We start from the raw sequence: 17,929 nt of genomic DNA on the forward strand, positions 1-17,929 counted from the left end.
TGTGCTATAGTAGGGAAAATAGAGCCAAGTGACCAGATAATGGATTTTGCTTTGCCCTCAATGCAAATTTTTTTAACCTTAATTGATGATACTGTTGGACTTTTTTTTAAATTTGCAAGTGCCTAATTTTGATTATTCATGTAGCCCAACCCTCAAAAGGTGAATTTGGAATTCAGGGTATAAATGGCTAACTTAGTTCTAGTCTTAACTGGAGTTTTTGGCTTATGTCTTTATAAAGTCAAAAGTGAACAGGAAGTTTGTATTTACAAATTTATATCGATGCAAAGTAGGAAATATAAATGAGTAAAGCAGACTGGGCGTAAACAAGTGGATTGTTTTTTTTTTTTTCCCTTTCAGTGGGACCATGAGTACAAGAGATAACCCCCTTTTATTCTTAATTTCTTCTTGAAGTAGTAAGACAAGCATGGCAAAATTGACAATTTGGCCTTGGTGTCAAGAAGATAATAGAAGGTGGTAGAGACGTGTGATTAACTGCAAAGTAATATACTCCATCTCAAGGAGGCAGCTACTTTTGACAAAGCCAATCAAATGAAAACTTTTCCAAGAAAAGCTAGAAATCCAGAGATTTTTTTTAAAATACTGGTAATTATTTAAATACCATGTAGGAAAAAAAATTACATCTGGAGGGCAGCCTGTCCTCTGGATGATGATTTATAATTTCTGATAGAGACCATATTTTTATTTTTTAAAAATAGGTTTATTTGTGTCTTATTTATTCATTTATTTTTGGCCATGGCATACAGCAGCTTGATGTTGAATCTCAGTTCCCACATCAGACCAGGGATTGAACCTGGGCCATAGTGGGTGGGGAAAGCACAGTATCCTAACCACTAGACTACCAGGGAACTCCCTAGAGACTATACTTTCAGCTTAATCTTTTTTGTTTGTTTCCCAACTTAACTGTTTTTTTTTTTATTATGAAATTCACATCACTTCAAATTAATCATGTTAAAGTGGCATTATCACCCCAAAATAAAACTCAATACTCATTAAGTAGTTACTCCTCATTTTTTCCTCCCCTGCCTCTAGCAATCACCAGTCTACTTTCTATCTTTATAAATGTACCGATTCTGGCTTTTTTTAATAGGTGGAATCATACAATATATGACCCTTTGTGTCTGGTTTCTTCATTTAGCATCATGTTTTCAGATTTATTCTCATTGTAACATATATTAGTACTTCCTTCCTTTGAGTAGCCAAATAGTATTCCATTTGTATGTAGATACCACAGTTTGTTTATCCATTCATCCATTGATAGATGTTTGGATTATTTTTACCTTTTGGCTATTGGGAATAGTGTTGCTATGAATATTTATGTACCAGTATTTGTTTCAGTACCTGTTTCCCATTCTTATATTAATGTTTAACTTTTTTTTTTTTCTTTTAGGTCCACACCTGCAGCATATGGAACTTCCCAGGCTAGGAGTCAAATCTGATCTGTAGCTGCTGGCCTACACCACAGCCACAACAATGCAGGATCCAAACCGTGTCTATGACCTACACTGCAGTTCACGGCAGCGCCAGACCCTTAACTCACTGAGTGGGGCCAGGGATTGAGCCCAAGTCCTCATGGATGCTAGTCAGGTTTGTTACTGCTGAGCCACATTGGAAGTGCTATGTTTAACTTTTTGAGGAACTGCCAAACCATTTTCCATGGCAACTTAATCAGTTTACATTCCCACCAGCAATGTCTGAGTGTTCTGTTTTCTCTACCTCCTTGCCAACACTTATTATTTTCCTTTTTTAAAAAATTGGAGTTATCCTAGTTGGTGTGAGGTGGTATCATATTGTAATTTAGATTTCCCTAATAAATAATGCTGTTGAGCATCTTTTCATGTACTCATTGGCCATATGTATGTTTTCTTTGGAGAAATCTCTGTTTGAGTTCTTTGCCAGTTTATAAATTAGGTTATGTATGTTTTTGTTGTTGAGTTTTAAAAATTCTTTATATAATCTATATACTAGACCCTTATGAGATATATAACTTGCAAATATTTTCTCTCACTATGTAGATTGTCTTTTCATTTTCTTGATAATTTCCTTTGCACAAAAGTTTTTAATTTTTTTCTTTTGTTGCTTATGCTTTTGATACCCTATCTAAGAATCCATTGTCACATCTAAGGTCATGAAGATTTACCCCTAACTTTTTTTTTTAAGAGTTATGTGGTTTTGGAGTTCCCGTCGTGGCGCAGTGGTTAACGAATCCGACTAGGAACCATGAGGTTGCAGGTTCGGTCCCTGCCCTTGCTCAGTGGGTTAAGGATCCGGCGTTGCCGTGAGCTGTGGTGTAGGTTGCAGACTTGGCTCGGATCCCTTGTTGCTGTGGCTGTGGTGTAGGCCGGTGGCTGCAGCTCCAATTCGACCCCTAGCCTGGGAACCTCCATATGCTGTGGGAGTGGCCCAAAGAAATAGCAAAAAGACAAAAAAAAAAAAAAAAGAGTTGTGTAGTTTTGTCTCTTATATTTAGGTCAGTAATCCATTTTTACTTAATTTTTACATATAGTGTGAAATAAGGGTCCAATGTTATTTTGCATATGGATATCCAGTTCTCCCAGCACTATTTGTTGGAGAGTTGTTTCTTTCTCCACTTGAATAATCATTGCACAATTATTGAAAAGCTATTGGCTATGGATGTAGGGGTTTATTTCTGGACTTTTGATCCTGTTCTGTTGGTCTGTATGTATGTCTTTATGTGGCAGTACCAACCACACTGTCTTCATTACTGTAGTTTTGTAGTAAGTTTAGGAATTGGGAAGTATGAGTGAGTCCTCTTAACCTTTTCTCTTTTTCAATATTGTTTTGGCTATTTAAGGACTCCGACAGCTCTACATGAATGGGGGGTGCTGTTGAAATTTTGATAGGAATTGTATTGAATCTGTAGATTGCATAGTATTGCCATCTTAACAATATTCAGTCTTCCAGTCCTTGAATACAGATGTCTTTCCATTTATTTAGGTTTTCTTTATTTCTTTGAGCAGTGAAAGTTTTCAGTGTACAGGTTTTTCACTTCTTTGATTAAATTTATCCTTAAGTATTTTATTCTTTCTGATGGTGTATAAATTGTGGCCATGCTGCAACAGTAACCTAAGCCACAGCAATGACAATGCTGGATTCTTAACTACTAAGGCACCAGGGAAATCCTGATCTTTTTTCTTTTTTCTTATCCCCCCCCCCTTTTTTTTAATGGCTGCACCCACAGCATATGGAAGTTCCCAGGCTAGGGATCAAATCGAAGCTGCAGTTGCCAGCCTACACCACAGCTCAAGGCAACACCAGACCCTTAACTCACAGAGTCAGGCCAGGGATTGAACCCACATCCTCATGGATACTAGTTGGGTTTGTTACTGCTGAGCCACAATAGGAACTCCTCTTTTTTTTCTCCCCCTCCACCCCCGCCACCACCACGAGGCATGTGGAGCTCCCATGCCAGGGATCAGATCCATGCCATAGCCTCCAACTAAGTGGCAGCTGTGGCTATGCTGGATCCTTAACCCACTGTGCTGGGCCAGGGATCAAACTCATGTCCCAGCACTCCCAAGATGATGCAGACTTTCACAGCTATGAGTTTCTCTCTCCCTCTGAGCAGTGCTTTTACTGCATCATACCAGTTTTGGTATATTGTACATTCATTTTCATTCTTCAAGGAAATTAGAAATTTTTCCTAGTGATTTCTTCTTTGAGCCATTTGTCATTTGAAAGTATGTTGTTTTGCAGTTACTTGGTGACCTAGCAGTTAAGGATTTGATGTTGTCACTGCTGTGGCTCAGGTTTGATCCCTGACCTGGGAACTTCTATATGCTGTGGGCACAGCCAAAAGAATAAATAAATCAAAACTGAAAATATGCTGTTTCATTTCCACATATTTTAAATTTTTCTAAAATTCCTTTTATATGGAGTTCCCGTCGTGGCGCAGTGGTTAACGAATCCGACTAGGAACCATGAGGTTGTGGGTTCGGTCCCTGCCCTTGCTCAGTGGGTTAACGATCCTGCATTGCCATGAGCTGTGGTGTAGGTTGCAGACTTGGCTCGGATCCCTTGTTGCTGTGGCTCTGGCGTAGGCCGGTGGCTACAGCTCCGATTCAACCCCTAGCCTGGGAACCTCCATATGCCGTGGGAGTGGCCCAAGAAATAGCTAAAAAGACAAAAAAAAAAATTAAAAAATAAAAAATAAAAAAAATAAAATTCCTTTTATTGATTTCTAGTTTCTTTCTATTGTTTTCAGAGAAGATAATTCTTATGATTTCAGGTCTTTTAAAATTTAGTAGGATTTGTTTTGGGGCCCCAAATAAGGTCTATCCGGGACAATGTTTCATGTGTACCTAAGAAGAATGCGTATTCTATTGTTTTAGAGTAGGCTGTTTTTTTGTTTTTTTTTTTTTAAATTTTATTGTAATATAGTTGACTTGGAAAGTTGTGTTAATTTTAGGTGTACAACAAAGTAAATCAGTTATACATATACATATACCCATTCCTTTTCAGATTCTCTTCCCCTAGAGGTGATTACACAATACTGAGTAAATTTCCCTCTGCTTCACAGTAGTTGACTGTTACCCATCTATTTTATACATAGTAATGTTTATATTATCAGTCCCAACCCCCTAATTTATCCCTCCCCCCATGTTTCCCCCTTGATAAATATAAGTTTGGTTTTGAAACCTTTGTTTCTGATTTGTAAGTTCTATTATATCATTTTTATTAGACTCTGCCTATTAGTGATCTCATATGATATTTTTCTATCTCTGACTTATTTCACTTAGTATGATAATTTCTGGGTCCATCCATGTTGCTGCAAATGGTGTTATTTCATGCTTTTTAAGTAGGCTGTTCTTTCTATGCCTGTTAGGTCTGGTTGGTTTACAGTGCTGTTCAAGTTCTCTATTTCCTTATTGATCTCATGTTGTTTCCATTAAATAAAGTGACGTATTAAAATCTCCAATCATTACTACAGAACTGTTTATTTCTCCCCTTAATTCTGTCAATATTTGCTTTATGTATTTTGGGACTCTGTTGTTTGTTGCATATATATTTGAAATTGTCATATCTCCTTGATGAACTGGTCCTCTTATCAATAGATAATGACCTTTTTTGTCTCCTGTAACAATTTTTGATTTAAAGTGAATTTTATCTGATATTTGTATAGTCATCCTATACTCTTTTGGTTACTATTTGTGTGCAGTATCTTTTTCTCTTCTCTGATGGACACCTTTTTGTGTCTTTGGCTCTAAAATGTGTCTCTTATAGATAGTGTATTGTTGGATCATGTTTTTTTTAATCCACTCTCTATTCTTTAATTGATGAGTTTAATAATAGTTACATTTAAAGTGATTGCTGATTGGCAAGGACTTATGCCATTTTGCTATTTGTTTTCTACATATCTTATGTCTTTTTTTGACAGTTCCTTCAGTACTATCCTCTCTTGTGTGTATATATGTGTGTGTGTTTTCCTAGCGTACTCTTTTGATGCTCTCTCACTTCCTTTTCTATATATATTTTAGTTATTTTCTTAGTGGTTACCATGGAGATTACAGGTAACATTCATAAATTTTTAACAATGTAATTTGATTTGATCCCAGCTTAGCTTCAGTAGTATACAAAAACTGTGCTCCTACCCAGCTCTGCCCCATTAAGTTCCTGTTGTCTCACACACATTACATCTTTATGTATTGTATAGCTGCTAATATATATTTATAATTACGGTCTTATGCATTTCTCTTTTAAATCACAAAAGAAACAAAAGTTATAAATCAAAGATACAGTAATGCTGGATTTTATGTTAACCTATATAGTTACCTTTACTGGAGTTCTTATTTCTTTGTTTGGCTTTAAGTTACTGTCTAGTATCTTTTTGTTTCATCCTGAAGAACTTTAAAGGGAGTTCTTTTAGGGGAGATCTATTAGCAGGATATAGAGTTCTTGGTTGATAGGCTTTTTTTTTTTTTTCTTCCAGCACTTTGTTTTTGCTTTTATTTCTGTTGCTTTGGGAGACTGATCCGAGAAAACATTTGTAAGGTTGATAGATCAGAGAATGTTTTGTCTTCCAGCACTTTAAACATGTCATCCCACTGCCTTCTGGTCTCTGGTTTCTGATGAGAATTTAGCTGTTAATCATATTGAGGACCCCTTATATATAATGCATCATTTCTCTTTTGCAGCTTTCAAGGTTCTTTCTTTGGTTTTTGACAGTATTTTATAATGGGTTTCACTATGAGTCTCTTTTAATTTATCCTACTTGGATGTCTACAAGCATACCTCAGAGATTTTGCAGGTTCAGTTCCACACCACTGCAATAAAGCAGATAAAGCTAGTCACATGAATTTTTTGGTTTCTCACTGCATGTCAGAATTATATTTATATTATACTATAGTCTATTGAATGGGCATTAGCATGATGTCAAAAAAAACTGTACATATCTTAATTTTAAAATATTTCTGGAGTTTCCAGTGGTTAAGCTCAGCAGGTTAAGGATCCAGCATTGTCACTGCTGTGGCTTGAGTCAGTCCCTGGCTTGGGAACTTTTTGTATGCCACGAGCACAGCCAAAACGAAAAAGCAAAAAAACTTTATTGCTAAAAAATACTAACCATTATCTGAACTTGTGCAAGTTATAATCTTTTTTTTTAATAGTAACATTAGAAACCACTGATCACAGATACCACTATAACAAGTATAATAATAATGAAAATGTTTGAAATGTTGTGAAAATTACCAAAATGTGATACAGAGACATAAAGTGAGCAAATACTATTGGAAAATTGCACCAATAGACTTGTCCAATGCAGGGTTGCCACAGACCTTCAATATATAAAAAATGGAACAACTGCAAATTGTAATAATGTGAAGCACAGTAAAATGAGGTATGGCTATAGATTACTAGATTTCATCACATTTGGGGAATTTTCACCTATTTCTTTATATATATTTCTGCTTCTTTCTGTCTCTCCTCTCTCCCTGGTATTCTACTTTTTTTTTTTTTTAACCTGAATGCCTTTAGTGAATTCTTCATTTCAGCTGTGGTTTTTTTCAGTTTTAGATTTCTCTTTGGGGAATCCCACTGGGGCTCGGTGGTAATGAACCCGACTAGTATCCATGAGGATATGGGTTCGATCCCTGACTCTGCTCAGTAGGTTAAGGATTCAGCATTGCCTTGAGCTGCAGTGTAGGTCACAGAGGAGGCTCAGATCCCACATTGCTGTGGCTTTGGTGTAGGCCAGCAGCTGCAGCTCCAATTCGACCCCTAGCCTGGGAACTTCCATATGCCACAGGTGTGACTCTAAAAAGAAAAAATAAATTGTTTGGTTCTTTTAAATAATTTCTGTCTCTTTATTGATATATATATGTGTGTGTGTGTATATACATATATATATATATATATATATTTTTTTTTTTTTTTTTTGGTGAAACATTATTCTCTTGGGTTTTTGTTGTCGTGGTGGTTCTTTGTCCTTGATTTCCATTAGCTCTTCAGGCACTTTTTTTATTGAAATATAATTGATTTCTAATGTGTTAATTTCTGCTGTACAGCAAAGTGATTCATTTATACATATATATATATACACACACACACATTATTTTTTATATTACTTTCAATTATGTTTTCTCTGAGGATATGGAATATAATTCCCTGTGCTAAACGGCGGGGCTTTGTTGCTTATCCATTCTCTATGTATCATTGAGTGTTTTTAAGGCAGTTGATGTGAAGTCTTTTTCTAGAGAGAAAGACTTCCTTATGGCCAGGTTCTAGTCATTTTTCTTTTTTTCCAATGACAGGGCCATACTTTCTTGTTTCTTTGTTTGCCTTATAATTATTTATGAGAACTCTTCATTTTGAAATTACAGTGCAATGACTCTGGAAATTATATTTTCCTCCCACCTTAGGGTTTACTGTTCTTGATTGTTGAGGGCTGCAGTTGTTTGTCTGTTTAGTGCCTTTTCCAGACTATTTTTGCAGACTATTTCTTGTCATGAATGGTTATTGAAATCTCTCTTCTATTATGTTTACTTGAACAGCTAGAGCCAGAAAGAAGAAAAAGTAGTAATAAGTAAATTTAAAACAGGAGTTCTCACTGTGGTGCATTGGGTTAAGGATCGAGCACTGTCTCTTAGGTGGCATGGGTTTGATTCCCAGCCCAGCACAGTGGGTTAAGGATCTGGCATTGCTGCAGCTCTGGCTTAGGTCACAGCAATGGCTCAGATTCAATCCCTGGCCCAGGCATTTCCATATGCCGCAACTGAGGCTGAAAAAGAAAAAAACAAAAACAAGCAAACAAACACCTCTTTTGGTTTTTGCAGATTGGTTCTGAGCAGGGCCTCTCCTTCATGCTAAGCCAGGCCACCTAAATCTCTGTCTTAGACTTCACCTCTTTCTTGGATGGAGCTCAAAGATCAGCCAGAAATGCAAGCTTAGTCTTCTCTCAGGTCTTTTCTAAGTGTGCATCTGGCCTTGGGAATGTTCAGTGCACTCTGGAGTCCCCAGTATATGTGACAGCACCTCAAAGCCCTTTCTCCTCCAGGAGTCTTCTTCCTCAGCCTCCACCACCCTGAGCCACTGGGTCTCTCTGCTGCATATCCATCCTCCATCCTTTGCACCAGGTAACTGCAGGTAACATATGCCATTAGATGCTTTCATCAGATGGCAACAAGAAAGCCATGCCAACCTAAGATTGTCAGAGAGGCTCAGCCTCTGCACCAGTCCTCAGGGACTGCTACCAGGGACTGTGTTCAGCAGACACAACCACAAGCTGAGAACAAGGTTCAGTGAATCACACCAGGAACATAGGCTTCTCCACAGCCTCTGCTGAGCTAGGGGATAGTGAGGAGAAATGCTTTCTTGGTAAAATTTAGCAGCTTCTTCCTCAGTAAGTGCCCTCCTGGTTGCTCTTAGTTTTTGGGTTTTTTTTTGTTTTTGTTTTTTTTTAATTAGATTCTAAAGTTTTAAAAAGTTGATTCTGTCTATTTCTGCCAACTTAATGGTTGCTTCAGTGAAAGGATTGATTCTTAGAGCTCCCTGTCCTGTCATTTCCATGGTGTCACTCCCCTACCCTAATGTGTCTTTTTTTTGGTGTCTTAAAGCAGCTTAAAACAACAAACGTTTATTATCTAACACAGTTTTGAGGTCAGGAACAGGTTGCATCTTATCTCAGTGGTCCTGGGTCAAGGTCCCTCAGAACTTTGCCTTCAGACTAGTGGCCAGGGCTGCAGTCATCTCAGGGCTCAACTGATGCTGGATAATCTCCTTCCAAACTCAGTCACATGGTTGTTGACAGGCCTCACTTCTCCCTGGCTGTTGGCAGGAGGTTCAGTTTCCCACTCCATGGGCCCCTCCATGGTGCTATTCACAGCATGGCAGCTGGCTTCCCCCAGAGTGGAAGGTCCATGAGAGAAGGATGCCTCCCCATTGTTTTGATAGTTTTATCTTTATTTGGGGGGGGATAGTTTTATCTTAATTTTGGGGGGGAGGGGATGCTTTTGGTATTCTTTATCCAACCTTGGGATAATTGTATTCTTTTTGCATGAGAAAAAAGTTGAACCCTGGACAATTCCTTAGTGAAGAGGAATTGGTTTACTTTCCTAGAGGTATTGCCACTGCCTGCTTTTTTTCAGCCTTAGAGATGGAAGTAAGAGACCCCACGGGACTTCACATAGCCTTGGATGGAGCGGCAAATCCTAATAGTTGACCTTCTCTTCTCCCTCCTCCCTCAGACTCCTGTCCTTCCAAATCAGAGAGCTATGAAGATAAGCTTGCTGGACACCCAGGACCTTAAAAATGTCACTATAAACTACTTTGCCATTCCCTTGTAGGTGTGTTTGGTGGTTTTACGGAGGAAATGTGTCCTTTTTGGTTAAAAAAAAAAAATGTGTGTGTTTGGGAGAGAGGAGAGCAAATGATTCTTCTGGTAGGTCATACTCCCCACTCAGAAGATCAGCATCTCTTTGCAGTATACCTGCTCTACGTGAGGTCCTGCCCTAGGCTCAGAGGGGTGCACGAGTGTGTAGAACAGTCCTGCTCTCAAGTAGCTTATAGTCCAGAGGTGGAAATGTGTCAGGACCCCCATGAAAAGAAATACTAAGCAGCAGGTATGCTTCAGAACAGTGGTCGCCACAGTATTGATAAGGCAGATACTTGCACGTCCTAAAGTAACAGTGTGAGAAGCAGAAGAAAAATATGGACGTGGCCAGGAAAGAAAGGGAAAAATCTTGGTGATTGTGTTAGTTTTTCAGATCTAGTAAAATATTCCACAGCATAATGATTTTTGAGAACTTTCTATATCCTGCTGTAGGACCAGTCTTTCATTTGGCTCCTACTCATCAGTAATCAGACAATTTCACTTTCATTTATTTAATTACTTGTTGCTATACAAAAAGACCATTTGCATCTGCATTGTTTTTAATTTTGAAAAAGTAAATTAGGTTTGTGTTTATAGTTTTATATCTACTGTTCTAATATCATTTCAGTATTTACAGAGGGCTTCGTAAAATGAATTAGCCATTGGGCCATGATAAGAATTGTAATGCAGAGCCGGTCTACCAGTTTGCTAGCTTCCATTTATGTCTGAAGATGATAATGCTCCTGGTGTTTCTTTTGTTGGAATGAATGCATCTTGAAGATGAGGTTGGAAGTAATCAGGATGTCTTGCAAGAGAGCCTTTCCTTGGCAATTGCATCTCTCCTCTAATGAATGATGCAGGCAGGTTTTAAATACCCCAAATAAAGGTAGATCTGCAACCTCTCTTAGATTATGATTGGAATTGTTCTGAAATAGAAAAACGTGCATATAAGATTTTTTCGGACATTATTCAGATCTTAAGGATGCTGCGAACTGGAACTTGACCTGTATGTAACAAGAATGGGCTTACTTCTGAAAAACTACACCTGCACATTGAAATTAGAAAGAGCAGCCTTTACTTGATATTTATACCTAAAAATTAAACCATAGATTTTTTTTTCCTTATGTATAATTAAAACTATTGTGAAGTTCCCACCTTGGTGCAGTGGGTTAAAAATCTGACCGAGGTGGCTCGGGTCTCTGAGAAGGAACAGGTTCCATCCCTGGCCTGGCACAGTGGGTTTAGGATCCAGCATTGCCGCAGCTGTGGCTTTTATTCCATCCCTGGCCTAGGAACTTCCATATGCCATAGGTGTGGCATTAAAAAAAATCTATTGTATTTATAGATTTGTATCTAGTCTAGTTATACAATTGAATCATTTCAACTGGGCCCTTACGTTTTACTTTTCCCCCCTTCCAAGACGAAATTCATATGCTCTCCTTTACTAGCAAGTTCTTTTCTTTCTTGCTGGCTACAGTCAGACTTTGCTTTTGTTCTTGTAATAAAAAGTGAATTCTGAATTTTCGTTTCATTTTCCTCTCCTAGACAATTAAATCCCACACAGAAACAGATGAGAAACAAACAGAAAGCCGCACCATCACTCCACCTGCTGCGCCCAAACCAAAACGGGAGGAGAACCCTCAGGTTGGTAGGCCCAGCCCTCCCAAGCATGGCTCAGTCTATGAGATGTGACTTATTCACACACATCAGGAGGGACCCTCGCTGTCTGAGTCACTTGATTTCCTTTTCTTGTGCTTTCTCATTATTCGGTAATGTCATTGCCAAATCAGGTTGGCCTGGGGCGGATTAAGAGTGTGGCCTTGCGTGTCTATGAGCTGGCAAACAGGCATTTCATGCATATGTCACCAATTTGAATTGTATGATTAATGACCATTTTTTCAGGTATCCTATTGCATGGCTAATGGTCATTACAAATTGTTTGTCTCAGCCAACATTTTTTAGATGTCTAGTTCACTCAGTTAAGGTCTATCTGTGTTATCGATTACACTTGTTTTATGTGTATTGTTGTTATTACCACTGTATTGCATTAGATCCCCAAATCACAAATGAAGCAGTAGCTCAGAAGTAGTTCAGTGAAGCATAAAAGTAGGGATGAAAATATTACATCTGTACTATAAGTTAGAATACTATTATAAACTTAAATAGCAAACAAGACTCTGGTACAAATATAGAATGTGGATTTGTATGTCCTTAGACAGGAGAATTTAGTTTGATACTATTGTACAAGCAGCTGTAAAAAAAAAATGTGGACAGGTAATATGATGATGAATATCTGAGAGTTGGATTTTATTAGACTGGCAATCCATTTCCTTCTATCCTCAGCGTATTCTTTGTAATGAAACCATGTCAACTAGTGGCGTGAAGCCATCAAAGCTTCAGTGCCATTCACAGAAGTAAAGCAGTGATTTATTAAGCCAGTTTAGGTTTTTTCTAAAACAAGTACAAATTATAATTCTTTCTGGTATGAAATAAATTAATTTTTAATTTGCTTCTAAGGAAGAGACCAAGAAGAAGTGCTAGTCATGTATATCGCTGAGAAACTTATGAAATCATCTGAAAAATTAATGACAAATAGGAGGCTTGGAGGAGGAAAAATAGGACAGGCTATTAGCAAAATTTTCTTATCAAAAGAAACGGAAGGATATCTTCTGTCAGTGGCACAGTGAGGGCAAGCAAATACCATCAGGCATAATAACAGGTATTTCCAACTGGATAGATTCACTGCCATAAAGAGAATAAATTAGTTATTGGCAAATGTGTGATACATAGATGAGGCAAAAGTTCTTGACAACATTTTATTCTATTTATCACTGAAAACTGTTCCACAGAAGAGAACTTTCCCCATTTAATTATTATTTTATGAGCTTGATGTAGATTGGCAAAGATGAGTTGGATATGAGTGGCCAAGAAGTGTGCTGTTACTTGATTAAAAGAAAGTGTATCTGAATATCAATTCACACGCTGCTTTATTAACAGAGAACAGTTAGCAGACAGCCTTCTAATCTTAAGTTTTGAAGGAATAGTGAAAAGTAGGAATGTGGTTAATTGTCAACCACAAAACGTATGCAGTGGAGAAAACGGGCAGCAGGTCCCAGACTGCTTTTCCTTACTGAAGTACCCTGGCTGTCAGGAGGATAGGTGCCCACCCACGTTTTTGAAATAAGAAAAAGAATAAATAAAAACATTTCTTCAGGACTCTAAGGAGAGGAGACCATTAAAGGACATATCTGTATTCTCAAGTGGCTCGTTCGAGGTCATCTTCATAAAACACTGAGTACCTTGAATCGCCTGAACCTATCACTTTAGGCCAGAATATCATAATATTTAATTTTGAGGGTAAAATGTCAGGATTTTCAAAGACCAGTTTGTGGTATAAATAATTCTGCAGGAGTATGTCTCTTTTAACAGTTAACGATGTTCCATATTCATCAGTGAGAGAAATCGATGATGTATTATTTGGCATATTTAGCAGCCACATGCAGTGGTACGGCAGAAAATGAAGACATACTTTCCAGACTGCCTGCAACCAAAGAGAAAAATAGTCATCAATCTGTTGCTCTCTCCATTTTTAAGCATCTGACGTTCCAGCTTTGGAGCACAGTGGTCTGATCAGTCTGGCGTCCGAGGGAGCCCTGAGAGTGGTGGTCAGAGAGACATCGCTCCATAACTTTTAGGTCCGTGGTATTAAGCAGAACCACCGCTGTCATTCCTAAAACTCATTTAGCTTTGAGTTATCACTGACCAGTCAGTGGTAGTAAAAATCTAAGAACCCCCGGGCCTTGTATGACAAGCGAAGTACTTAGAATTTGGAGCTCGTTGTACAGGTAGCTCTTTGAAACCCTCCATGTGTGTTTTCAGTGTGAAGTCCTCTTCCCTCTTAAGAGAATTTTTCTGGGGGAAAAAAAAAAAAAACTTAGGGTCACTCAAGATACTGTTTCTGCCATTGAGAAAGTAGAAGATGTAGGCCCCCTGTCAGATCAGAAAGCCTCCAGAACTGCCCCATAGCTGCAAGGGTGGAAGGTGCCTGCTCCCCATTCACTTGAACTTGGCTTTCCTCAAGCCACTGGCTGTTGGGTTGGCTTTCTCTAGGAGTCTAACTGGGAATATGCTGTTGGCTTTGGAGAACCCAAACTAAAATATATTCTTTTCTTTCTCTGGCACAGAAACTTGCCTTCATGGTGTCTCTAGGGTTGGTAACACATGACCATCTAGAAGGTAAGAGAAGATACCTATGGCACTGCCTTGCTTCTGACCCAGCGCTTTGTTCTTGAAAATAATGTTTGATTTATTTGCTAGAATAGAAAATTGGAACACAAATGGAGCATGATTCAACCAGTGTGGCCTCTTTTTTTGGAGTAAACTTACCGTCCTTCTATCTAAGTTTTAGCCCTTCTCCTTCCTGTCATTGTCCACACTGCTGTCCCGAGGAAACTCCCTAGTTTTCTGGGTTAAAGTGGCTTCTGTTCACTTAGAGAAACTTTTTTCTCAGGCAGCGCAAAGTATCACATGCCCCTCCAACAAGTGTTTGTATTTTTCAATCGCCCTAGGTTATCAGAATCTTAAGGACAGTTGCGAAGCTATACCTGTCCTAGTTATTTAATTCAAGAATGGTGAACTGTGGTTACTCAGTCTAGGTCTGTGGGTAAAGTTCATCACACCTGTATTTCAGTGACCTAAAATTAAATCAGGACAGCTTGTACAGGCACTGTCTACTGTCGAGCTCTTGATCACAGAGAGCCACTCTGTAGGATGGCATAGCCTTGCTTTCCAGGAGGTGAGAGTAGATGACCCTACATATTTGTTCCCAGCAGTGTGCTTGCCTCTGCTGAGGCTGCAGTGAAACTGAGAGACCTGCCCTCATTTCTGACTCTCATGGGAAAACCAAAAGATAAACAACAAAGTTAAGTTTTTGAGGTTCTCCCTACCTCTCTTCTAATCCAAGTCTTTTGCTTTCCCAAGAAATCCAAAGCAAGAGGCAAGAGCGAAAAAGAAGAACAACAGCAAATCCAGTATACAGTGGCGCGGTCTTTGAGCCAGAGGTATTCCTGGCCAGCATTTGGCCCCTCCCTCTCGTTTTCGGTTTAATGTATGATTTGTTCACCGGCTCCCATCTGAAATTCTGCTTAAGAGCAGGACCCTGAGTGTGCTTAGCCAGCTCTGTGAAATGATGGCTTTTTCTCTGGCTGATCACATCATTTTGTTTGTGTTATTCACTATTTGCCCCTTAGTTTTTTCCCTAAGTTTAAGTTGATACAGATCTACCTTAAAAATTAAACTCCTCCGGTCACCTGAACACAACTGTTTTCAGAAGCAGAGACAGACAGCCCTCTCTGGAATATTCCCTCAGAGCCAAGTACATAGGATTAATCCCAGTTAGCACTGAGACCTTGGGATGACTAGCACTAACTAGCTGGCATGTCGATGAGCATGTGGTGCTTGGGCTTTGGCTTGTGCCAGTATTGGTAGTAACCGTGTTACTCAACCGGTCACCTTTCCTTCTTCGATCCCCAAAGCGTAAGAAGAGTGCAGTCACATACCTGAATAGTACAATGCATCCCGGGACCCGGAAGCGAGGTGAGCACCTTTTTGCATCTCTCCCTTGCTGTTGCTTTTGCTTTCTGTGTTGTGTTTCTCTCCCCTCCCTCCTCCTGTTGTCCTAGAGCCTAACTCCTATATCCCTTGAAAATCGTTTTGTTGTTCTCTGAGAATGGAGGAAAAAAAGAGCGAGATTTCTTATCAGAGTTCCGGTTACTGAGTCAAAAGCTGTCCTTCCCGGGATTCTGGCAGAGCTGGCTCAGGAGAAAGGCTTAATGCAGCGTTTCTGCCCCAGGCCCGCCAGGCTGTCTATGAATAGCACAATGAAGAGGACACCTTGTGAAGAAACATGGTAGCATCATTGAGCAGAACAGAGCGCTGCTGTTGCCAAGGCGTTCTTAGGGGCATCTAAGTTGTCCTGCTGCCAGTGAGGCCAGAGTATGACTCTTAAGCTTCTGTGAGCTGCAGACTTTCCAGGAAGGAGAAAGAATTTCGCATCTGTAAGAAAAGGGTACCTCCCACTAAGGAAGAAAAGATCACTGTCACAGCAGGCTCCCCGAAGGAGAAATTCCCAGAGCTCCATCCCCCAATTTCCACCCTCCCGGGCAGGTGCTCCATCTCACTCTCAGGGCAGAGGTGGCGGCTGCTCTCATGGTGCAGGTTCCAAATAGGTCTTAATAGCTCAGAGTTCGAGCTCATCAACAAGGCTCTGAAATTGTTCTTTGATGTTAGTAATACATCCCAAGGTCCCTTTCTCCACATGATAATGTGTCCCTGAATTATAGTTGCAGGCTAGAAAGGTTGCAGAGTGAGTGGAGCAGCATACTAATTTTTGTGTATGCACACACAATCTCAGAGCTGTTGGAAGCCCAGGAGGTCACCCTGACCCTCTGTCTGCCGTGGGCAGGGCTGCAACTGTACCATGACCACCTCCTCCCTGAGAGAGATGGCACCCCCACCCTTCGTGACCCATTCTCATGTTTCATCAGCCCTCTCCTTCAAGAAGCCAAAACATATTGAGATGGGAAACCCTAAGCTGTTGCTTCTTCTTGATTCCCGGGCCCCAGTAACCTGTGTCATGGGTTAGTTTTTGCAGTTTTATTTAGTTTTTGGCAATTTTTAGTGACCTCTGACACAGTTCTCAAAAAGGAGCTCCCAGCCAGAAGCCACAATTAACTGGCCTCCTGGTGGGCAGTATCTGCAAAGAGGACAGGGGTTAAATGAACTAGAAAGACCTTGGCATCTCTTGCCAAGGTCAGAGGATGAAAGCCTGCATTCACAATGCCTAGGACATGCCTTCTGTGGGTAAATAAAGAGCCTTCATCTTCCCCTTCTAGCAGCACTAAATTCCCTAGAAAAGACAAACCAGGGCGCTCTGTCTTTCTACTGCAGACAGTGCCAGTTTCGCACAGATGGGTAATGTTTGTGCAGGTGTCTGACAGAATCATGGCTCTTGTGCATAATTCTATTATAAATTGTAACTGTTGGCAAGGTCATGATCCTGCGTCCCATCCACCAGTGTTTGTAGCCGCTTGTGTACCTCTCTGGCTCCTTTTTGCCTCTGGTGTGCCGAGCATACACTTTGGATCACTTACAGCTTGGATGCCATGACCGTGGCCCATAGAAGATAAGGACCCTGACTTAGATAAGAGTGATTGACCTGAACTGCCCACCCCTGTTAGGGCTCATTTATGGATCCTCTGTAGCCATGAAGTCTGATTCAAAATGCTCTTGCTCAAATCACCTCTCTCATTAGCAGTGTTGCTGATGACAGGGCCTTTCCTGAGACTTTGGAACAGCCCAGTTCTTAGACATGTAGTTCACAGGAATGTTTGTCATGGAAAGTGGGGAGGCAGTTCTTCATCAACTCGGGAGGGTCTCTAAGGCCAGAAATACATTTAGCCCAGAACATCTTTTCAGCTCTTAGGTTCCAGCTACTCCCAAAACATCCCTTTCTAGCTCTGCCAGCAGGGGGGTGAGGCTGGTTCATCTGAATTTTGCCCCCTGCCCCTTTTGCCTCTCTCCATATGCACAGCAATGAAATGACCAAACTGTGGATAGGAAAGAAAAGGGCGAAGCAGAAGTCCTCCATAAATCCATTCATGGGAAGTGAGAATCTTTAATATTACGATAGGAATGATGATGGCAGAAAAACCTTAGGGAGCAATGTGCAAAAGAGGGGAAAATAAAATAAGTTCTTATCGCTGGCCTTGGCTCCCATTGAGCGTTGAGTCTTGTTCTTCCTTAAGAAATCTCAGCTTGTAATAGTTAGGAATGTCACCATAATCTGCCCAAGGCACAGACCTTTGCCATAACTGGGTGTCTCCTGGCATTTTCTGAGGCTCTCTCATCCTCCCTTCTTTCGAGGCTCGTGCATTGGTGTCTGATGACGTTTAAATCTTTGCTTCTCTTCCTCTCTTTGGGACTGTTGTATTAACCTGCTGTCTGCTACCTCACTTCCTTTTCCATGCTAGCCAATGAGGAACACTGGCCAAAGGTATGTAAGATCGTTTTTCCCCCTTTCTTTCC

General features: G+C 40.0%; 1 protein-coding gene across 23 annotated transcripts in view; it reads left to right on the forward strand.

Moving 5' to 3' along the window:
- The window catches only part of PHF21A (PHD finger protein 21A), a 202,164-nt gene that overhangs the window by 168,801 nt on the left and 15,434 nt on the right, over window positions 1-17,929 (forward strand). For 20 of the 23 annotated variants that reach the window (XM_021083133.1, XM_021083139.1, XM_021083122.1 and 17 more), the window contains 4 exons: window positions 11,390-11,488; window positions 14,029-14,080; window positions 14,825-14,904; window positions 15,379-15,439. In XM_021083133.1, coding sequence (XP_020938792.1) covers window positions 11,390-11,488; window positions 14,029-14,080; window positions 14,825-14,904; window positions 15,379-15,439 — 292 coding nt within the window. Of the gene's footprint in view, window positions 1-11,389; window positions 11,489-14,028; window positions 14,081-14,824; window positions 14,905-15,378; window positions 15,440-17,874; window positions 17,898-17,929 lie in introns of all 23 variants that reach the window. The other 3 variants (XM_013994378.2, XM_021083142.1, XM_021083141.1) reach the window with 1 other exon arrangement.

Source organism: Sus scrofa, chromosome 2 (genome assembly GCF_000003025.6).
Source record: "Sus scrofa isolate TJ Tabasco breed Duroc chromosome 2, Sscrofa11.1, whole genome shotgun sequence".
Lineage (NCBI taxonomy): Eukaryota > Metazoa > Chordata > Mammalia > Artiodactyla > Suidae > Sus > Sus scrofa.